Below are 20991 nucleotides of genomic sequence, written 5' to 3' on the forward strand. Positions count from 1 at the left end.
AAAAAAAAAAAAAAAAAAAAAAAAAAAAAAAAAATGGATGGTCCCCCTGTGCCCCCTCAGTTGGGAGCTGTCTACACCCTGTACCTGTGGTTAGGATGCGTCTGTCAGTGTGGGCAGAGTGAGGGAAGTGATAGCACTTGGGATTCTGACCGGGCTTACCCAGGCAGAGCTGCAGTGGGCACCTTACTGTGGCCACCGCAGCTGGAGTAGACAGTCATCACTGGCCCTTGGATGCTGGCAGTGCAGGGTGGTCTTCAGTGGGGAACGACCTTGGTGGGATTCTGAACAGAGTGCAGTCTCTCAGTTTGCTGCGCCCTAGAAAATTCAGGAGCAGTTAAGACTGCAAAATCACTCTGGGCCTGGTGGCACATGCCATATTCCCAGCACTTTGGGAGGCTGAGGCAGGAGAATGGAAAATTTGATCCTGGCCTGAGCAACTCAGTGACTTAGTGAAAAGAAGAGGGGACTGAGGACGTTGGTTAGTGTGAAGGCTCTGTGCTCAGTCCCAGTACCGGAAACCTAAAAGTCTGTTTACACGTAAAGCAAGCCTGGGTTCTAGTATGGGTGAGGCTGGCGGGACCTGCCTGTCTCAGGTCCCGACCACTCTTCACCCCGCTGCACCACAGGAGCAGATGGAAGACATGCGAAAGAAGGAGGAGCACCTGGAGCGAGAGATGGCGGAGGTGGCCTCGCAGAGCAGGCGCCTGGCGGATCCCCTCCAGAGGGCCCAGGACGAGATGGCTGAGATGCAGAAGAAGCTTGGGAACTGTGAGAGGGACAAACAGATCCTGGTGGTGAGTTTCCTGCTGGTTCCTGTCCTTGGCGTGTGCTCTCCTGAGCTCAGGGAGAAGCACACAGGTGACATGAAGGCCCTGGCCATACTCAGCCCCTAGGGTGGGAAGAGAGAGGCAGGGAAACCAGCTCTCTCTTCCTGGGATTGCTCTGGGGCAGCGACGTGGTGGTGCTGCAGGAGACAAGGGCTCGTTCTCTGCGTGTCACCGTGACTGGCCTGGATTGTTCCTGGCAATTCCTTCTAGGCTTGCCATCTCCTGGGAGCCCATGTTTGAGCCCCGAGTACTTTCGGACCCCTTCCCTTTTCCTCCCCAGAGCACGAAAGCACGTTTGAAGGTTACCGAGAAGGAGCTGAAGGGCCTGCAGTGGGAGCACGAAGTGCTGGAGCAGCGCTTCATCAAGGTGCGGCCTGGGTCCGCTGGTCTTTGGAAACTGAGCTGACTGCTTCTTGATTCCAGCAGCTTTGTAAGGAAAGAGCCTGTGGTCTGTTCCGTAGAGGGCTGGGTGTCTCCCAGGTCTGAAGAAGCAGTGTGCCTTGAGCAGGGTCAGAGGCGAGAAGTGGCTTCTCTGTGTCGTGACATCGCTAGGTAAGGGGCCTTGTCACCTACCCCAGCCCCATTCTGCAGGTGCAACAAGAGCGGGACGAGCTCTACCGGAAATTCACGGCGGCCATTCAGGAGGTGCAGCGGAAGACTGGCTTTAAAAACTTACTGCTGGAGCGCAAGCTGCAGGTGCTGAGTGCTGCTGTGGAGAAGAGAGATGTGCAGTTCAACGAGGTGCTGGCAGCCTCCAACCTGGACCCTGCTGCGTGGACGCTCGTGTCTCACAAACTTGAGGTAGGTAAAGGACGGGACCCCCCCCCACATGTCTTCACCCTGTGTGTGCCACCTCCGAGGGCACAGAGGCCCTCCACTCCCCATGGGGGCCTGGGAGCAGGTGGGTCCTGCAGGCGTGCCACTGCAGTCTCCTTTTTTTGGTGCTGCTGGGCGCCTGGGTTTCCCAGCCTTACCTTGGCCTCATGACCTTAGCCTCTGCTCTCTAGCTAACCAGAGTGACTCTGACTCTGCGTCTGAGGTCTTTGGCCAGTGGACAGGCCTGGCACCTGCTGGCCCCCAGGGTGCACTGACTTGGGGCATGGGCACTCAGGTGGTTCAGAATCCTTGCTGCATTTGTGGGTGCCACAGAGAGTGAGGTCTTCGCAGAGCCCAGACATTTGCTCCTCTGTGTGACACTGCTCTGCTAGGATGTCCTTGGTCTGCGTGGGGACAGAGGAGAGATGGCCTTAGCCCCGCTGGCCAGCTGGGGAGACAGAGGTACTTGGTTAGCTGAAGCATCGAGAGGCTACAGCCTCAGACACAACCTCACATCTCATGTGTCACCAGCTTGTTGAGCTTCTGGTACTGGGCCTTGTCCTTGTGCTCTGTCACCGACCAGAGAGTCCCAGAACAGGTGACAAAGTGTATGCAGCTCTTTGGCTGACACTGGAATCCTGGCCAGCTGGGATGGCTGGTGACTGCCAGGCTTGTGGCTGGCATCCAGCAGCCCAGGTGTGACTTCCTAGGGCCCCTGGTGTCAGATAAGTGTTGATTCCCAGACATGCCTGCCACTCTTAAGTTGGAAACAGCTGGTCCTGAAGCCCCATCGGGCCTAGCGAGGGGAGGCCAGCTTGTCCTAGGGAAGGATCCTTCCGGATGGGTGAATGTCTGTCTGTCTCTGCTGCCCAAAGAGAGGTGGACGTGGGCCCTCAGCTCCCTACTGTCTAGAGGTGTTTTCACTGAATTCCACAGGTTGCATTTCTTTTTTTTCTTCTATTTAAAGGAGGAAAGGTTTATTTTGGCTCAGGGTTTTTGAGGTTTCAATCCATGGTCTGTTGATGCTGTGGTCTCAGTGCTGTGAACGGGAGGGCGTGGTGCAGCAGAGAGCCATTGGCAGTGTTTCCAGAGTGATTTGCTAGCAGAGTTCAGCCAAACTTAAATCCTTTTGCTCATAGCCTAAAGGGTTATGTCCAGTTACTGAATCTCTGTTTACAGCATTCTAGCCTGCTTTGCCCACTGCTGTTCACTCTGCCTGTTTCCCATCCCGATTGAGGCCTACAGTGCTGGTTGTCCTGAGAATCTCTGACCTCGGGGAGCACCCAGGCCTGGTGTGTGTGTGTGTGTGTGTGCAGGGTAGAGGGCTATTGCGGAGGACCTGTCTTCTGTATCTGGGGCACAAGGCCAGCTGGCAGTCATGGAAGGTTTAGGCACAAGGAGTGAACTGGAGAGAGAGCCCTCTCTGCCTCGGATGGAGACACAACGCAGGGTGAGAGAAGCAGGGGTCTGAGTTACCTCGAGCCAGCTCCCCAGGAATTGCCCCTGTTGAGGCAGCTGGGATGGTCCCAGGTGATGTCCCTGTGCTTCCAGCCAGGGTGCGCAGGTGTCACTTACAGGTACACAGCAGGTCCATGGCATCTGGGCCCCTGGGACAGGTGAATCTCAGGCCTGGGGTGGGGCTGCCATGTAGCAGCGACCTGATGGAGGCTGCAGGACACAGGGGATGGGATTGGGGGTTCAGCTCTGTCCTGCTCCTTGCGGCCCCCATCTCAGGGCAGATAGAGTGAGGTCCTGCCATTGGAAAGTGGAAGGACCTGCCAACTCCTCAGGAGGGGCAGGCCAATCCTTTGCTGCCAGTTAGTTGGGATGCAGTGATAAGAATCAGTTGGAGTTGAGCAAGTTGTGGGTCAGTCCCTGTGCTTCCTGGTTATTGTTACCCAGATATATGGGTGAGGAACTTTCTAGGGAAGTAAGTGTCACCCCTGCACTCCCCAGATACTTCTCAGGCTGAAGAGGTAGGTGAGGGTTTGAGGGGCTTTTCTGGGCTCTGGAGCTGGGCTGGGCCTGGTCTTGGTCCTCACTCTGGCTCCCACAGAACCCCTCAGACAGGAACCCCAGCAGCCTCACCCAGTGGCAGCATCCCAGGGGCTGAGCCGGGCACTGGGGCCAACATGGTGAAATATTCATTTATTTATTGTGGTACCTGGGATTGAACGCAGGCCCTTGTGCTTTCGAGGCAGGTGGCAGAACCACGGGGCCAAATCCCCAGCTATTTATTTGGTTTTTTTGAGACAGGGTCTTGCTTTGTAGTTTAGGCTGGGCTTGAACTCACTATGCAGCCTAGGCCGTCCTGGAATTCATGGCAATCTTCTTGTCTCAGCCTCCCACATTCTAGGATTACAGGCTATGACACCATGCTCTATAACATGGTAAAATTAAAAAAGCTACAGACTACTTTCTGTTAAAAAAACGTTTTGGGGTAATGTAGTCCTGTGGTTCCGCAGGTGGCAGTTAGTGATAGTCTGCTCTGCTGGGAGGTCTGGGCCACCTGCCCCTCTCCACCACACTTTCATTCCTTGTTGGTCCAGTCTGCTTTTCCCTGTGAACATGCAGCAGCACTGTGTGCCGACACACCTGGTGGTTGGATATATCGGCTGAGTCTGCCCGTTATTATGGGACATCTCAGGACTCCTAAGGGAGCCCCCAGCCCCCAGCCACCCTGTCTGCCTAGGCCAAAAGACACGTCTCAAACTTGCCTCTTCTCTCCATAGGATGTTTTGGAATCGAAGAACACCACCATCAAGGACCTCCAGTATGAGCTGGCACGGGTCTGTAAGGTATGGCTGTGCCTCTGCACTCAGCCCTGGCCTGCTACATCCTTCCTGGAGTGGCCTTTGGGCTGCCACGCCATCCCAGAGTCGCTCAGCCTGGTGCCGGCGTGGGGCCATGCTGCCTACTGTATCCCAGTCTGTTTTCCTCCTCACCGCATGGTGCAGACCCGTGGAGGCTTCACCAATAGCAGCCATCCCACAGTGTGACCCAGCGCCATCTTTCCTGGGGTGGACACCGCATCCTTGGACTGTTGTTTGGGCCTCGTCCAGGCATTACTGTCCTCTGTTCTTTTTTTTTTTTTTGTACTGAAGATTGAATTCAGGACCTTGTTCTTGGGAGGCAGGCACTGAGCTAAATGCCCGGCTCCTCCTCCTCCGTTCTTTTTTTTTTTTTTTTTTTTTTTTTTTTTTTGCTTGTTTCTGCACAAATACCTAGCTGGCCTTGTTCAATTCTGAATTCAATCATTAAGCATACTTTATTTCTGTGTGTACTAACTTTCTAATTGTCAGCCCTCCTCTGTTCTTCTCTGTAATGCGGTGCTGGAGGTTGAGCCCAGATGCACTCTACCGCTGAGTACATTCCAGGACCTTTTTTTTTTTTTTAATTTTAAAATTTTGAGACGAGGTGTAAGTTGCCTAAAAACTTGTGATCTTTCTACCTCAGTCTCCCAAGGAGTTATGATTACAGTGTTACATTGTGAGATATAGCTCAGTAGTACAGCACTTACCCAATATATGTGAAGCCCTGGATTTCTGAGGTCCCAGCACCTCAAAAGAAAAAGAAAGCCCACACTGCAGACAGTGCCTGCCATAGCTCTCAGGCCCCATGGAGCCATAACTGTGTCCCTCAGCCTTCTCCAAGCTGCAGGCTGGCCCACCTCTCCCCAGATTCCTGTCTGCCTATCTCCCCTTTCTCTTACATTTTTGATACTTTTTCTGCACAAAAGGAGGGCCATCTGCTATACGTGCAGTTCTTGGGGGATATCCATAACTTTCATCTGAGTTTTGAGGGATCTGGACCCCAGAGAAAGGGGAGAACTACAGCCTCCCAGTTCTATCTGGAGCCCAACACTGCTGACACCAGTTATGAGCCGCAGGGCTCATAGCTTTTTTCACCATCTGGAGGATAGATAATTAGCCCTTTGAGCATTGCTTTGCCAGGCCAGCTACAAATACCTCTCAAATTGCTCAGTCCATCAAACCTTTACAAACACCCAGTGAAACTGGCCTTTGTGAGATTTTACATTTTCCTGGGTGGAGGACAGAGCCCCTGGCATGGTGGCTAGGAAGGCACCTGTCTGCTGGCTCCACGAGTGCTGTTGCCCAGGCCTTTTCTGGGGGTGTTTCTGCCTGACCTCATCCTTCCCCAGGCAGCGCTGCACTTGTGAAGACAAAGCTGCTGGGATGTCAGAGGTACCATGCCCCCCAGGGCTAGGAAGGGGCACTGGCCCTCCTTGATAAATGCCCAGGCCCCAGCCTTGGTCTCAGCCCTCCAGGTCACACACGTAGAGGTGTTAGCACTGGGTGTGCATACAGCAAACCACTAGCATATGTTGGCTTTGTTCTTCTGTGCCACATGGCTGTCTCCAGTCCACACCAGTACTCCTCCACGGACAGGAACTTAGCTCTGCATAGGCCAGAGCATATTAGCCTCAGTGCTAGGTCCAGGCGGATTCCTTCCTCCCTAACTCTGCCTTGTCCCTACAGGCCCACAACGACCTGCTGCGCACGTATGAGGCAAAGCTTCTAGCCTTTGGGATCCCCTTGGACAATGTGGGCTTCAAACCTCTGGAGACAGCTGTGATAGGGCAGACACTGGGCCAAGGCCCTGCGGGACTCGTGGCTACGCCAACGTAGTCACCAGCCTGCTGCATGCCACAGAGCCTGCCTGGCATCACTAAACGGCTGATAACTCTTTTACACCAAGGACAGCAAGTTTTTGTTTTAGAGGTCATCATCAGCAAATTAAATTTTCCACAGTTTGTTTGTTTCTTTCTTGCCTGCCCCTGTGGAGGAAACCCATCTGTAGAACCTTACTCCTGGTGTCGTGTCTGCCCGCTCCCTGCCATGTGTCTGGTCTGTGCTGTGGCCACCCCTCTCACCCTGCCCCTGACTTCAGTGGCTCCTCAGAGGGCCCCTGGTCACTCTGGGCCAGGGTGGTGCATCATTCTTTGCCCAACACCAGGAGCAGCTTTACAGATGCCAGCACTAACTTGGTTGATACTTGAGTCATAGCTGCCCGGAGAGGCTCCAGGGGCCCAGGAAGCTGGTGACCACACCCACAATGAGCAAGGAGTCCACTCTGTCAGGGGCTGGGCAGGCTGTGCCAGAGTGTGTGTTGGGGGCAGCTGGTTGGCTGTACCTCCCTTGGTGTGTGGTATAGGACCATGGGCTCAGCAGCAGGGGCACGTGGAACTTCTAGGTCTAGTTTGTGATGGTGAAGGCAACCTGAGAAGCAGAGATGGCCCTGGAGGACAGCGAGGGATCACAGCGCCCCCAAGCTATGCCCCAGGGCTTCCTGGGGGCATTAGCAGCCCAGACTGTAGGGTGGGGTCAGCTGATGGGGGACAGAGCCCTTCCCAGGGCCTGGGGGATGGTCATGCCTCCCTGGTACAGTGCCAGGGAGCCTGCAGCCCAGGTCTGCTGGATGTAAAAAAGGCCAGGTTCTTCGATGGTGGCTCCAGGTTCTTTGAAGGGAGGCATCAGGGCAAGCCCAATGAGCTGCACTCTGGGCTGAGATGAAAATCGGTGTACAGAGGGGCAGGTGAGTCAGCACTGGCCTGGCCTTCCCCAAAGCCTAACCCAGAGGCAGCTCTGGTGTGGGCATCTCATCATGACAGCCAGTGACGCCTCTGGTCCCCGGACACCTTTCTTCGGAGAGCTCAAAGCAGGTGAGTTAACCTGCCTGGGAAGAAGTGAGACCAGTCTGCCCACAGCCTGGATGAAGGTGGTCACAGTGTCAGAGGCCTGCGTCCGTCTGTAGCCCTCACCTCTACATATGGGTGGAACCTCTCCTGCCCCATCTTCCAGTAGCTCTCGGTGTCAAGCGACAGCTGGTAGGTGCCTGGCTTCATCTGGCCTGGCCTTAGAAGGCCAGGGCGGTGGCCATCCGTATCGGTGTAGTTGGGGAGAGGACAGGGCTACAGGACTATCCTACCCCACTCCTCCCAGTCTGCACCCTGGAGGTACGGATACTCCACAGCCTGATACAGATGGGCAGCAGAGGTTGGGGGCTGTCTCCAGGGACACTGCTGCACTGTCTTATATAGGAAATTATAATCCAGAAAAGCCAGAAGGGAAAAAGTCTTCTGCAGTACCCTGTGAGCAATAATCCCTATATTTTTGTTTTTTTATTTTTGGTACCGGGGATTGAACTTGGGACCTTGCACTTTTGAAGCAGGTGGCGGAACCACTGAGCTAAATCCCTGGCCTAATAATCCCTTTATATGGTAATATACTTTTCCAGATTTTTCTAGATGTTTTAAATATGTCTGTTTAGAAGTTTTTTTTTTTTAATAAAACAAAACAGATTATATGAATTGTGCTGTTTTATAACTTCCTTCCTTCCCTTTCTTTCTTAGTACTGGGATTCCACCCAGGACCTTGTGCTTGCCAGGCAGGTGTGACACCACTGAGCTAAATCCCTGGCCCCGCTTTTTTTATTTTTTTGAGACAGTCTTGCTATGTAGTTTGGGCTGGCCTCAAACTCACTGCTTCAGCCTCCAGAGTGCTGGGATTACAGGTGTGTGCCACCACACCCAGCTCAATAACCTGCATTTTTTAATACAGTCTATTGTGCCTGGATTTCTGGGTTAGTAACTACCCAAGCCCCATCTATATGGCCACCAGTTTCCAACTGCATGAAGGGGCCAGGTGGGGTGGACTGATCTCTTGTCCAGGGTTCTGAAATCCTGTGTGTCACCTCCAGGAAAATCTGGTGTCATCTGACCAGCTGCCCCACTGTGATGAGAGGACGGGGTGGAAATAGGTCTCTTTGGCCCTCCTGTGTGGTTGCCTTGCTGCCTGGAAATGGACCCTGGGCCCTGGCCCCTAGCTTTTTTGAAGGCTGAATGGGGAAGGGGTGAGCTGCGCCTCAAACCCTGGGCCTTTGTGTGCAGCTGAGGAAATGGTGACTGGCCCATCCCTGTGCTCAGAAGAGAAAACTGCAGCTCAGAGTTAGTACAGAGGATTCAGGCTGTGAATCAGGATGTGGGCCCCCTAGTCTGAGGAGACAGTGGACAGCAGCCAGTCCTGTGCTCTGCCCTTAGTGCCCCTGGGGTCACAGGAAGGACCCTGCATGGGGGAGCAAGTGCCCTGGCTTCCCTCCCTGCCCCAGCACCTTCTACCTTTCCCTCAGTGCTGTCCACTGCTGGTCTGAGTCCTCCAGCTAGGACAAACAGAGACAGAGACCCTGGGCCAGGAGCCCTGAGATGGTGTCCAGCACATGCGTGGTCAGCAGGCTGCTGCTGAGCTCCAAGCCACCACCCTGACCCGATGCAGAGACAGGGTGAGTGCCTGGGGGCCTGAGCACAGACATCCCCTACCACACACGCTGCTGTGATGAATGTCCACAGTCCAGCTGCCAAGGCGTGGGCAGGGTCCAAGAGGACTGGAAGCCCTCAGAGGTGCCAGGTTTGTCGGACACCCCTCTCCCTGTCAGGTCTGGCCCACCGGTGGCCGTGCTGTCCAGCTCTCGCTCCCCCTGAATCCCTGGTTGCAGCTCCTGTGGAAGCTCAGCCCACAGATAAAGAGACAGGAACTCTTTAAGGGTCAGGCTTGCCCTCCTTACCTGGATCCCTGCCAGGCAGTTCCCGTCCCAGGGCCAGGGTTCACTGGGCTTGGTCCCGTCCTGCCACAGTGCCCTGGGGACACGTGTGGGACCACACCTGTGGTGGCCAGGTCTGTGCTGGGTGCCACAAGTGGGGAGCCTGGGCCTGGGGCAGGGGCGGGTCCACTGGGTCCTGAAGAGCCCGCACTCAGAGAGTAGCAAAATTTTGAGAAAAGAGGGCCAGCCCACTTTCTGGTAGCCCTTCTGTCTCTTTTAGACAGAAGCTTGCTTTCTCTCATATTTTTCCTATTCTTGAATTTATTTATTTATTTATTTTTTTTGAGAAAAGTCCTTCAGCAAGGCAGGTAAGGTTGACTAATCCGGCTGGTAACGTGACCTTGCCTCAGCCTCTTCCTCAGTAGAATGCAGAAGACAGGTGGAGGCTCCCTCAACTCACAGCACCCTGCCCTCTAATCCACCAGTGCACATGGGGAAGGAGTGATACAGCAAAAGCAAGTGATGACTGTGTACGGGTCTGAATGCATCGCTGTATTAAAATTTTATAGGTAACATGCAGAGAACAGATTTTCCCTGTGTTATGTAACCTATAAAATGAAAGAGAATTCTTTAAAATCTGGTTGTCCTGTATTTAAAATCATGATGTTGGTTATTGGCGGTCTTGCATTCTCCTTGAGAATTTAAATTCTCCTTGTAAAATCACATTTCCTATTACTGCTGTTACTGCACAGTGAGCATGGATGATGATGATGGTGATGATTTTTTTTTTTTTGTGGTGGTACCGGTGATTGAACTTGGGACCTTACACTTGCCAGGCAGGCGCGGCGCCACTGAACTACATCCCAGCCTGAGCATGGATTATTTATAGGGTAAAAATCTGGCCCCTTCAGGGCAGGGTAAGAGACTCAACAGGCTGGGAGTCCTGTGGAAACTGCTCGGGGCAATTAGGAAGCATTCAGCTGAGGTCTAAATGCACACTATTCTCAGAGGTGCTCACATCTATGGTGGCAAACCCTTTGGGTTCCAGAGACCAGAAACAACCAGCCAGACTGACCTTCTGGGGACCAGTTAAAGAAGCTGTGCCTGGGGAACATTAATGACTGGGCACAGAACAGTGTGGTAAGTGGTAGGCCATGCCAGGCTGTCTGCGAGGGGCCCTCTGGGAGAACCAGGCCATCACTGGGCAGTGTGTGCTCTGGACACATCTGTAATGAGACAGTAGCCAGGTCCTGCATGACAGGGCCCTCATGACATCAGACAAATTTGCAAAGTATGCTTCCCTCTGACTCTGTGACATGGTATCGTCCAATTCACCCATTTTCCTGAAAATGACAGGATTTTATTTTACTTTTTGGCTTAGTAATACTATTATGTAGTATGCATATCATTTTAAAAATCATCAATTAATGTTTATCTCTGCTGATTCCATATCTTAGCTGTTGCATAGGACCTGCATCCATTTGTGAAGGGGCCAGCATCCCTGAATGTGTGTAGCTCATCCCTTACTGTCTCTGTCTCACTCTTCTTTCTCTGTCCTCCCTAACTGTAACTCAAAATACAGAATTATACATGAAATAAACTTTTTTTTTGGAGCCAGGGTATTGCTATATAGTTCAGGCTGAATTTGAACTCACTATGTAGAACAAGCAAGGTTCAAACTCTTGATGAATCTCTTGCCTCAGCCTCCCAAGTGTTGGGATTACAGGCTTGCACTACCATACCAGGCTGAAAATTAAGTTTTGTATAGCAAAAATAATAAGTCCAAAGATGGAGAGGTAAAAATATTTTTAACTGGTCCATATTTCATTAACTGCTCTAGTAAAAGTCCTTACCCTCAGACATAGCTTGGTCAAAGGCTGTACAAAGACTCACTCCAGAGATTAGTCTTTTCAATCCTGGGAAGCCAAAAGACTAAAACTAACTACAAAGAAATAAAGAGAGTGGAGGGAATAAAAAAGAAAAAAAGGGTCGGGGGAAAGGGGAACAACGGGTGTGGGATGAAATAGATTGCTCAGAATAGACTGAATCCTGGATCCCAGGCCATCGGAGGTCAGGGTAGGGACTCCTGTGAGATAGGAATATAAAAACAGCTTCTCAAATGGTGTGTATCTGTCTCTGTATGGGGACCACTCTTACAAGAGTTTGGATTAAAGGCCTCACTTTTCCTGCCTCTGGAATACATTTGTTTTGGGGGTGGGGTGCTGGACATGAGATATTATTTACCTGTAGCATAGAAATTGCAAATGTACTCAATTTATCTATAATGCTCCTAAAAATATAGAAATTAGGGCTCCTTCTAAAAGTGGCTTGCTGAATAAAAGTTACCACTTTATCACTCACTCTTCACGTAGCCAGCCAGGAGAAGCAAAAGCCAGGAGATTCCTGCATCACCAGGTGGACCAAGGGACCTTAGACTCCCTAGCACAACTCCTTGAAGACTGGCTGTATTATAAACATGAGTGGATGGCTGTCCATAAATTCTGGGCAATGAATCTGCAGGGACTGGCTGAGGATCCTGTTTACTACAGTTGTAGGCCACACCAAGGGTTCTGGGTACTGCAGTTTGGGGCAGGGGTGGGGACATCATGCCAAAGGTTCTGGGTAATAGAATCCCATGGGGGTATGCTAAGGATTCAGGATATTGTATTCCACTTGGGAGGACTGAAAATGGCAAGGATTTTGCATACCATAGTCCTGGGGTGTTTGTGTCACTTAGGGATCTGAGTATATTCGTGAGGGAGCCCGTCGAGGATTCAGGGTACCTTCCTCCTTATGGGGGCACATGAGTATTGTGTGTACTACAATCCTGTGACCTGTGGAAGGTTCTGGGTATCATTTACAGAAAAGCAACATTGAGGCTTCTGGAAACTGCAATACTTGTACTGAGGATTCTGGGTAGCAGGGTCCTTGGAGAACATTCTCTAGTCCTTGTAGAGCACCCATAGGGTTCTGGGTCTTGTAGGTGGAGGAAGGATTCTGGGTAGTGCAGTGCTTTCACCATGCAGAATCTTTGGGTCATCATGGCGGGGCACATGGAAATTTAAGGCTGCTGTAGTATGGAGAGCATTGTAAAGGAACACGACATGAGTGCAGCCATATTGACCTGTGATTCACCCGAGCAGTGTGGACGTGCCGTCGCCCATGGCAACGGGCTAGTTCAGCTGGTGGTCTGATCTATTGCCTAGCAGATGTAACCCATAATAGTTGTTATTGTTTCCCTCTGGAATGTGTGGGCGGTACTGTCGCTCCCGTGCAGCGGGAGAGTATAAAAGGGAAAGGTTTGGTAATAAAGCAAGCAAGGAACATGAGAAGAAAGGTGCCTCTCGTCTCTCTGTCCTCGTCCTTTCATGTTTAGGACCTGCTGGCAGGATCCCGACGTCGCGGCTCGCGACACTGTAGTACAGTTGTGTGCATGCAGAGGCTTTTGGATACCTGAGTCCTGTGGTGGGGGACACAGGGGAGCCTTCTTGTTACCATAGTCCTGTGAGAAATGGTGTAAACCATGAACTAGGGCGGGGGCATGTGGAAGTTTCTGGGTACAGCAGTCCTGTGGTTGAGGCACACAAAGTCTTCTGGGTAATGTAGTCTGTGAGGTCACTCCCAGGATTCTGGGTAATGTAGTTCTATGACTGGGGTTGGTGAGCTGTCAGGCCGAGATGTCTGGGTGCTGTAGTTGGGGGTTGCACACCAACGCTTCTTGGTTGGGTTATAACGTACAAGATTTTGTATATGTGCTGCTGAAGCGAACATGTGCAAGATTCAATGACCTCTGGTGGGCAAGGCTGTGGAGTCAGCAGGTGTTGTCACCAAGCCCCTCCTGTCAGGTTTCTGGGTAAGCTGGACTAAAAAAAAAAAGCACTGAGAAGACCAGGCTTACAGAGCACTGCTGCTGACACCCAGCTGGCTACTATGTGATCGGCCTCAGGGTGCCCACACCTGAGAGGTGTCTGAACCCAAACTCCTTCTGCTCGTGTGACACGCCCTGCTGTACCCAATCCTGGCTCTCCTGGGCTATGCCCCTCCTTCTCCTGAACCCAGACCCGCCCCTGCTGTGACCTGGCCCGTTTCTCCCAAGACCCATCCTCAGGACGCCCAGCGCTGAGAAGCCCTGGCCGTGCCCCTCCTCAGCCTGTAGCCAGGCTCTGCCCCCTCCTGTGACCTTACTCGGTACACACGCTCTTTTCTGGACTCTTCCCACCCGCTGACCAGAGCGATGCTTTTGTCCTTTAGACAGATATTTAGAGGAGTCACCACAGAGTGTTGCTTCATGTCTGTCCTCAGCAGGTGAGAAGCCTCCTTCCATGGCCTCAGATCCTCCTCCAGGACTGTCTCTGAGCAGGTTGGGACGTGAGTACCTGCAGGCCTCGCCAACCACCCAAGCCTGCCCTAGGCATCCCTCAGGCTGAGCAACAAGAGTGTGAGGTGCAGCAAGTAAGGAGGGGCCTGGAGGTGTGCAGAGGGGTCAGGATGGACAGGGAGGCTGGTGGGAAAAGGGCCACCCACAGTCAGGAGCCAGGGTTGGGTTAGGATGAATGGTAAGGTTAGCCTTTGTGGTTGGTGTTGGTTGGCTTCAAGCTAGTTTTACATCAACCTTAAGATTGTAAATAAGTGTTTATGCTGGAGTATGTATCATTGCTTGACATATCGTTAGGTATTAGGTTATCTCTGTCAGGAAATCAATGGAGCTTTTATAGGATAATACAATTCTTAGGCCCACTTCACTTTCACCACCTATCCTGCCTGGGAGAAAACTTTTAATTCATAATTGCAGATTCAGGCTATTTCTTTATGTTTCTCTGTTTTGACAAAGAACTTCAATTAGCTATTTTGGGAATTTTTCTGAATTTTCACAACTGGCATTATGTCACGATCAGCCACATACAGTTATTTCTCCTGAAAGTCAATAGTAGTTTAACATGAAAAATAACACTGTAAAGTTGCTAATTTTTAGGGAAATATTGTTAGCAAAATGCAGGTAATATAGTGTCGTGAACACTTTTTTTTTTTTTCCTGGTACCTGGAGTCAAACTCAGGACCTTGCTCTTGCCAGGCAGGTGTGATGCTACTGAGCTACATCCCTGATCCTAAACTTGTTTTGTTTTATTTTTTGTTTTTTGAGATAGAGTTTCACTCTATCTGTAATTCAGGCAGGCCTTGAACTCAGTATGTTACCCAGGCTAGCCTCAAACTCACATTGATCCTCCTGCCTCAGCCTCCCGAGTGTTGGGATTACAGGCATGTGCTGACACTCCTGGTTTAAGCTACTTGTTTACCAGTAACCACAGGATTGGTGTCTAATCTTTAATGCTGTTATTAAAAGAGTAAAATGGCCTTCTTTCTGTTCAGCTGTTACAGGCCTAAGATTGTTATAGTATCTTTGAATGGCTCACCTTTTCTATATTGTCAGTAAGTACTGTTTGTCAAATAACTTTTGGGGCACTGGAACATACTTGAATTAAGAATGATCTCATCTTTTAATTGTTTTTATACTCACTTAAAATCAAGTAACCCATCTAAATTGTTTGCATACCCTGTCTGAAAGTCCCACACTTCCCCAATTAGGTCAGAGGTGAGGGAGGAGGAAAAAGGGACTAAGGTGGGTTGGGAGAGTGAAAGAATTTTTTGTGTAGACATCAGTCTTTTGTAAATATTACAACTGCAGAGTACAAAGTAGAAAAATATACAGTAGTTAAAATATTTGCTCTATAAATTGTTAACTTTTAGAGATATAACCACTGTTAAAAATAGAGGCCTTATGCTAAAGGAAAATTTATGCCCTTTTGAAAATGAAATCTTGTTCCATAAGTGCAGCTGAGCTAAATATAAATATTAGTCCACAAATCAGTGCTGTCAGAGAAATTAGAAACGTAGGAAAAACTTCAACCAGTGACTTTATGTTTTAAATTAAGTAGTGTAGTCAAACATGGTTATATAGGATTTTTATATTTTTCTTTGTACAGAGGTTATGTATTATGGGTGATTTTTTAAAAAAGAAAAACATTTTAAATCCCACCAATCAACATTTTCTGTCAGTCACAGGTGGATCCAGATTTATCTCAGTAATCTCTGAGATTTCTTTAAATTATACCCTTAGCAGCAGAGGAAATGGGTTGTTTTGCGTAGAATCTGGCATCCATCTCAAATGCTGTCACAAGTTCTTAAGGGGCTCGGTCTTATACATGGTATTTTTAGGGTTAATAATGTATTGACTTATTTTATAAACTTCTAGACTATGACTTGATCTGTATATTTTAATGTCAGCCACCTCGTTAGTTCTAACAATATTTACATTGTGGTATAATTTTCTTTGGTCACAATTATTTGGACTAAGTAGTGCCAGGGTCAGGATTCTTTCAGTACCATTTATTTATTTATTTATTTTTGTACTGGGGATCAAACTCAGGCTCTTGCACTTGTGAGACAGGTGGTGGAATCACTGAGCTAAACCCCAGGCCTTCAGTACCATTTATTTAGCAAACCAACTGTCTTTGGTTGATGCAATTAGCAAAAATTTGTATAATACAACAGAATATGGCTCTCACACTTAACCTTCACATGAGGACTTTTTCTGGAATCCAGTCTAGCAAAATTAGAGGGAAAGTTCTAAGAATATTTAAGAGAAAAAGCCAACATTTCCAGGCTAAATAGTTGACTCTACTAAAGATGACAGATAATGTCTACTCTCTCAACTTTCCAAAGTTTGTTGTGTTGAAGTATCATTTGAGCTTATTTGTGGGGTGGCTAAATACAATTGGGCAGCTAAATTTCAGTTTCATGGTCCTCCTGTATAAACAGAAATTAAGCAGTTATTGTAAACTGTCTTGCAGACAAAGCAGGAACTGCTCTGCATGTGGTTTCTGTAAAGACATGACATTTTCTAAGAAGCACATGCCACCCAATTTTCTGTCAGTCTTACCATTGTATAAAGCAGAAAAACTGAAGGGGAGAGATGTTTATTGTACACATTTAATTGCTTTGCCTTATCTCATTTGAGATAATTGGTGTAGGAATCATAATTTTATATATTTGGAAGTCTAAATGGAAACATGAATACATGCTGTTGGTTCTTTTGGATATCTCCATAGGAATGCAAGGGTTGAATGGTACAGTCATCTGTTACCAGCACTTAGGCTCAGGTTTGTGTGCTCCCTGCTAACCAGATCAAAGGAGGGCATGCATAGGGCCGGGATATAGCTCAGTGGCTCTGCAAGTGCAAGGACCTGAGTTGTCCGGAGTTTCATACCCGGTACCAAACAAAGCAAAACCAAAAAGGAGGGCATATATTTGGTAAAAAACAAAAAGGGTTTATTTATTTAAAGCTAGCTCTGAAGAGACAGAGGGGCCCATTTGCCTCAAATCACCATATGTGCAGGAGGGACTTATATAGTAAGGAACAGATGGGGAAACAGAGTGAGAGAAAGTAGATCTTTACATTTGCTTTATCACTTTTAGCCATCTTCAGTTTGTGATTTTTTTATTTTAATTTTTTACAGAAACCAGGCTCCTGACCTCCTGGGGCTGGCATCCATATATTTTGTCACTTTTTTTTTTTTTAGGCTGAATAGTGTTTATGCCCTATGCCCCCGGAAGTGAGTTGTCTCAAGGGAAAATAAAAGTTTTATTTTTCAGTGCCAGTTGTAATTTCCCCTTCCTTATTTGAGCCCTCATTCTTGAGGGTACTGAGCATCAGGCTTGCCCTAAATCAACAGGGAAAATAAACAGGCTAGTTTCAGCAAATACCAGCAGCTTCCCAGTAAGTGAGTTAAGTGGACTAAAAAATATGGTCTGTCACCCCCTGGTGCTGAACAGTCCAGTAAATGTATACATGCCTGAGCAGACTGTGCAGACCACCTGCCGTAAATATGTCACCCAGATTCCTTAGCCTCTTCAATACCTACAGAAGCCTCATTCCTTTCCCAGTTAATTGCTAGTATCTCTCCCTCCTGGTGTTAGCCCATCTTCTCAGGGATGAAGTCTCTCCCAGCCAGCTGTCACTATCGCTTTCCCATTGTCAGCCCACCCACGCAAGGATGGATGTATTAAACTCAGCTTTTCCCAGCTAGCTGCTAAAATCTCCTGATTTCTAGTCTCTGTTCACTGCAATAAACTTTTCTTTTTCTCACAATGGAGAGCCCATCTTATTGACAAGTGGATTCTGCATAACATTGTGGTCCCGTGACTGGGTGAGGCCCCACCTCAGGAGCCACTAAACCCACTGGTCAACATGTTCTTCAGATTTTGCTTCAGCATTGCAGGCAAGCTGCTCAGCTCCATTCTACATGCTTCAGACCAGGTAAGACTTTTTCTTTCTACCCTCTAGCCACCTCAGCCCTGTGTTTCCACTCCTTGTGCCTTTTATGATTGTGGTGACTTTAAGGTCTCACTCTCTCGCTCCCCCACAGCCATACCTTTAAGAGTCCCCCCCTTACTGCAAACAACTGTGCTTGCTGTTAGAACTGCAGCTGCTTTGTGGTTCCATGCACTACCTTTTCCCTGACTCCCCTCTCTTCCCAAACCTGCTTACAGCAAGCAACTGTGCTTGCTGTTGGATTAGAACTACAGCTGCTCTTTAGTTCTGTGCTCTCCATTTTTCTTCACTCCTCTACTCCCCTCACCCTGCCAGGACAAATACAGGTCCAGTGTGATTTTCTGTGCTGGTTTTAAAAAACCCAGCTCTGGTCACTGAAGCCTCAGGAAAGGAAGTGTCCTTTCCCTTGGTAGTGAGCCAATTTCTGTGATGACTGACTTGGCCTCTACCCACGCCACTTTGCCTGGGTGTAAGACCTAAAGTCTCACTTCCACTCCACGGAGCGTGAACAGCCGAAAGGCCTCCACGATGCTGGGCCCTAACACCCAGCGAGGCTCCAGGAACACGACAGAGAACCGAGAAACCCAGGAAGGAACACACCAGCCTAGATGGTAAAAGACCTTTATTAGTCTGGCCAGATGGCACTCCTGGAGCCAGGTGGCTCAGAGAGGCAACTGCTCAGGGGCTGAGGTACTTTTTATAAGGTTTTACTAAACAAAGAGTCAGGGAATTCACAGAACAAGACTGCAAACACATTGCTTATCTTACGCAGGAAATGTTCTAGGGTCACCTTTTGTCAAACCATTTGCCCCTGGGCGGGCTGTTAACCAAGGTAGCAATTAGCATATGAAGAAGCACAGTCTGGCTTATTAGCATGGAGTCACTTTAGCCTATTCAAGTCTTACAACCTCTTCTCTGGCCTCTTCCCAACCTCTTATCATTCCTTTGAGTGGAGCCACCTCACAAGACACAGCCATGGAATCCAAGACCCTTCCTAGCCATCACTCGCAGCGGAACCACAGCCCGCTACCACTGGGACAGCTGGGACCTACGCTGCACGAGGACTCGGCCTTCCTCCCTGACACCACTGCTGTGACTGCCTGGCTCTGCTGAAAACAAGGTAGTCTGCACCCAGCCTGAGCCCCAGACAAGGGCCCAGGCTGAGAGGCTCAGACCGCCTGGGATATACCAGCGCCACTGCTGCTGCCTGTTTCCCTCCGCCTCTTCTTCCCTTTCACAGGCCCTGGCCCCACAGGTGACACAGCCGCTGCCCTGGACACTAGGCATGGGGGTCCTGCCTTGAGAGACCCTACACTAAGCGTGCCCAACTCTGCAGGCCCCACTGAGCCTCACACCCCTGCGCTGCCTGCTCCCCGACACCACTCTGGCTCTTACCCCTCTCCTCCTCCGAGACCTCTGAGGGACTGAGGGGCTGCTGGAGGCTCAGTCAGGTGCCAGCGCCCCTGGGAGCCAGAGCTTCACCTCCAAGACTGTCAGTCTGCAAGTCATACTTCCATCAGGCAGACTCAAATTCCAGAAAATGTATAAATGCCTCACTTTTGTGTATGTTTTATTTACTTTCAGTCTGGTTTAATCTGTTTTCAGGGCACTATGGGTAACTTCTCCCCGGAAAGAGACCAAATTGTTTCCTTTCTTTTCACCCTCCTCTTGTTCGATAATCCATAAGAAGAGCCTAAGCACTTCCCGCCCCCTTCCCGTGCCCTTTGACCCAGTTAGCCCTCCCATTTCTTTAACAGTGCCCCTAGGTGATACCTCTGGTGGTCCCTCCAAGACTGCAGTTCACCCCTTCCCTGCCCCCTTCACTCTTCTCTTACAGAACCTCATTCGGGATGGTAACCTGCCAATCCCAGATGTTTCCCTAAGTTTTTCTCCCGTGTAGGATGTCACCGCTGCCCATTTGTCACCCCGAAGCAGCCGGTGAGAAGCTCTGCCTCCTCTCCCTTCTCTCTATATAACAACAAAATGATGGGAATGTCAGGCCTGCCCTGAATCAACGGGGAAAACAAACAGGCTGCTTTTAACAAATACCAGCAGCTTCCCATAAGTGAGTAAGTGGACTAAAACATAGGGTCTGTCACCCCCGGTGCTGAATAATCTAATCAGTGTATACGTGCCCGAGCAGACTGTGCGGACCACCCTAAGGTGTGAGTACGTCACCCAGATTCCTTAGCCCCTTCCGTACCTATATAAGCTTAGTCCCTTTCCCAGTTCATTGCTAGTATCTCTCCCCGCTGGTGACGTTATTCTCTCAGGGATGGAGTCCCTCCCTGCTAGCCACCGCTATGTCTCTTTCCCTCCCTCCGCCATTAGAATCCCGACCTCAGTCTCATTCCCTTCACTGGAATAAACGTCTCTTTTTCTCACGACGGAGAGCGTGTCTTTTGTTAAAAGTGGGTTCTGCATAACATCTTTTAAAGCTTTATTATTTGTTTGTTTATTTGTCGAGATAGGGTGTTGCTATGTAGTCCAGGCTAGCCTTAAACGCACAGTGATTCTCCTGACTCAGCTTCGTTTTTCTTAAATATTTGAGACAGGGTCTCACTCTGTAGCCCAGGGGGGCTTAAACTCACAGCAATCCTGCCTCATCTTCTTGTGTGCTGTAATTACAGGAATGCACCACTACCATGCCTGGCCTTTTAAAAACATTTTTAAAAAGTCATGTGAACAAAGATATTTGGGTTTATGGGCTTTAAGTCGTTGAGCACTTTTACAAAAAGTAATCTGGTACCATCTAAACAATATATAAATGCAAATATTTGGGTAGGCATAACATAATATATACATGCCAACACAATAAAACAACTTAAAGTTGTAATTTATCAGCTTTTAAAAAGTTATATTATTGGCCGAGGATTTAGCTCAAGGTTCTGAGTTCAAACCCTGGTACTGCAAAAAAAAAAAAGTGTGTGTGTTTTTTTTCTCATTGAATTTATTGGTACATTTTAGGTATACAGTACAGTTACATTTATCATTGGGATCTTGTACCTTTACATGACAGGTCTTGGTTCTCATTTTTTCCCTATACCCCTGTCCTCCCTTCCCTGTTTACAAAAACTTTTTTTCCATTGTTTTCATTTTCTCATATTTTTTCTTTTCCCTTATTTCCTTTCCCCTACCCTTCTTACTTCCCCTACACCTTTAGCCCTTTTCTTCCTATTTCACATGGTCAATTATCCCATTAGGATCTTATTTACCATTTTAGTTTTTCACACCAGAGAAACCATTCGGTATTTACACATGTGTGACTTATTTATTTCACTTAGGAGTATATCCTCAATATGCATCCATTTTCCTATGAATGACTAATTTCTCATTCTTTATGGCTGAGGAGTAGTCCATTTTATAGAAAGACCACATAGCTTAAATTTGAATATGTGAAGGTAGGATGAGGTTGTACCCAGGTTGGAGATTTATATCTCAAAAGAAGAGACTGCTTGCCTA

The 20991-nt window shown here is 49.0% G+C and overlaps 1 protein-coding gene and 1 long non-coding RNA gene across 4 annotated transcripts in view; both read left to right on the forward strand.

Annotated features, from left to right (window-relative positions):
* Positions 1-7821, forward strand: part of Gas8 (growth arrest specific 8) — a 17539-nt gene extending 9718 nt beyond the window's left edge. For 2 of the 3 annotated variants that reach the window (XM_010627603.3, XM_010627604.3), the window contains exons 7-11: positions 627-794; positions 1108-1194; positions 1419-1628; positions 4376-4441; positions 6143-7812. In XM_010627603.3, coding sequence (XP_010625905.1) covers positions 627-794; positions 1108-1194; positions 1419-1628; positions 4376-4441; positions 6143-6292 — 681 coding nt within the window. In that variant the 3' untranslated portion in view covers positions 6293-7812. Of the gene's footprint in view, positions 1-626; positions 795-1107; positions 1195-1418; positions 1629-4375; positions 4442-6142 lie in introns of all 3 variants that reach the window. The other variant, XM_033757970.1, reaches the window with a different exon arrangement.
* Positions 7822-16891: 9070 nt separating this feature from the next.
* Positions 16892-19864, forward strand: LOC104864568. Its single transcript, XR_780945.2, has 3 exons — positions 16892-17514; positions 18480-18649; positions 18770-19864. It is a non-coding gene; the product is annotated as an uncharacterized LOC104864568 (long non-coding RNA).
* The last annotated feature ends 1127 nt before the right edge of the window (positions 19865-20991 follow it).

This window comes from Fukomys damarensis, unplaced genomic scaffold (genome assembly GCF_012274545.1).
Source record: "Fukomys damarensis isolate Sample0158 unplaced genomic scaffold, DMR_v1.0_HiC HiC_scaffold_32, whole genome shotgun sequence".
Taxonomy (NCBI): domain Eukaryota; kingdom Metazoa; phylum Chordata; class Mammalia; order Rodentia; family Bathyergidae; genus Fukomys; species Fukomys damarensis.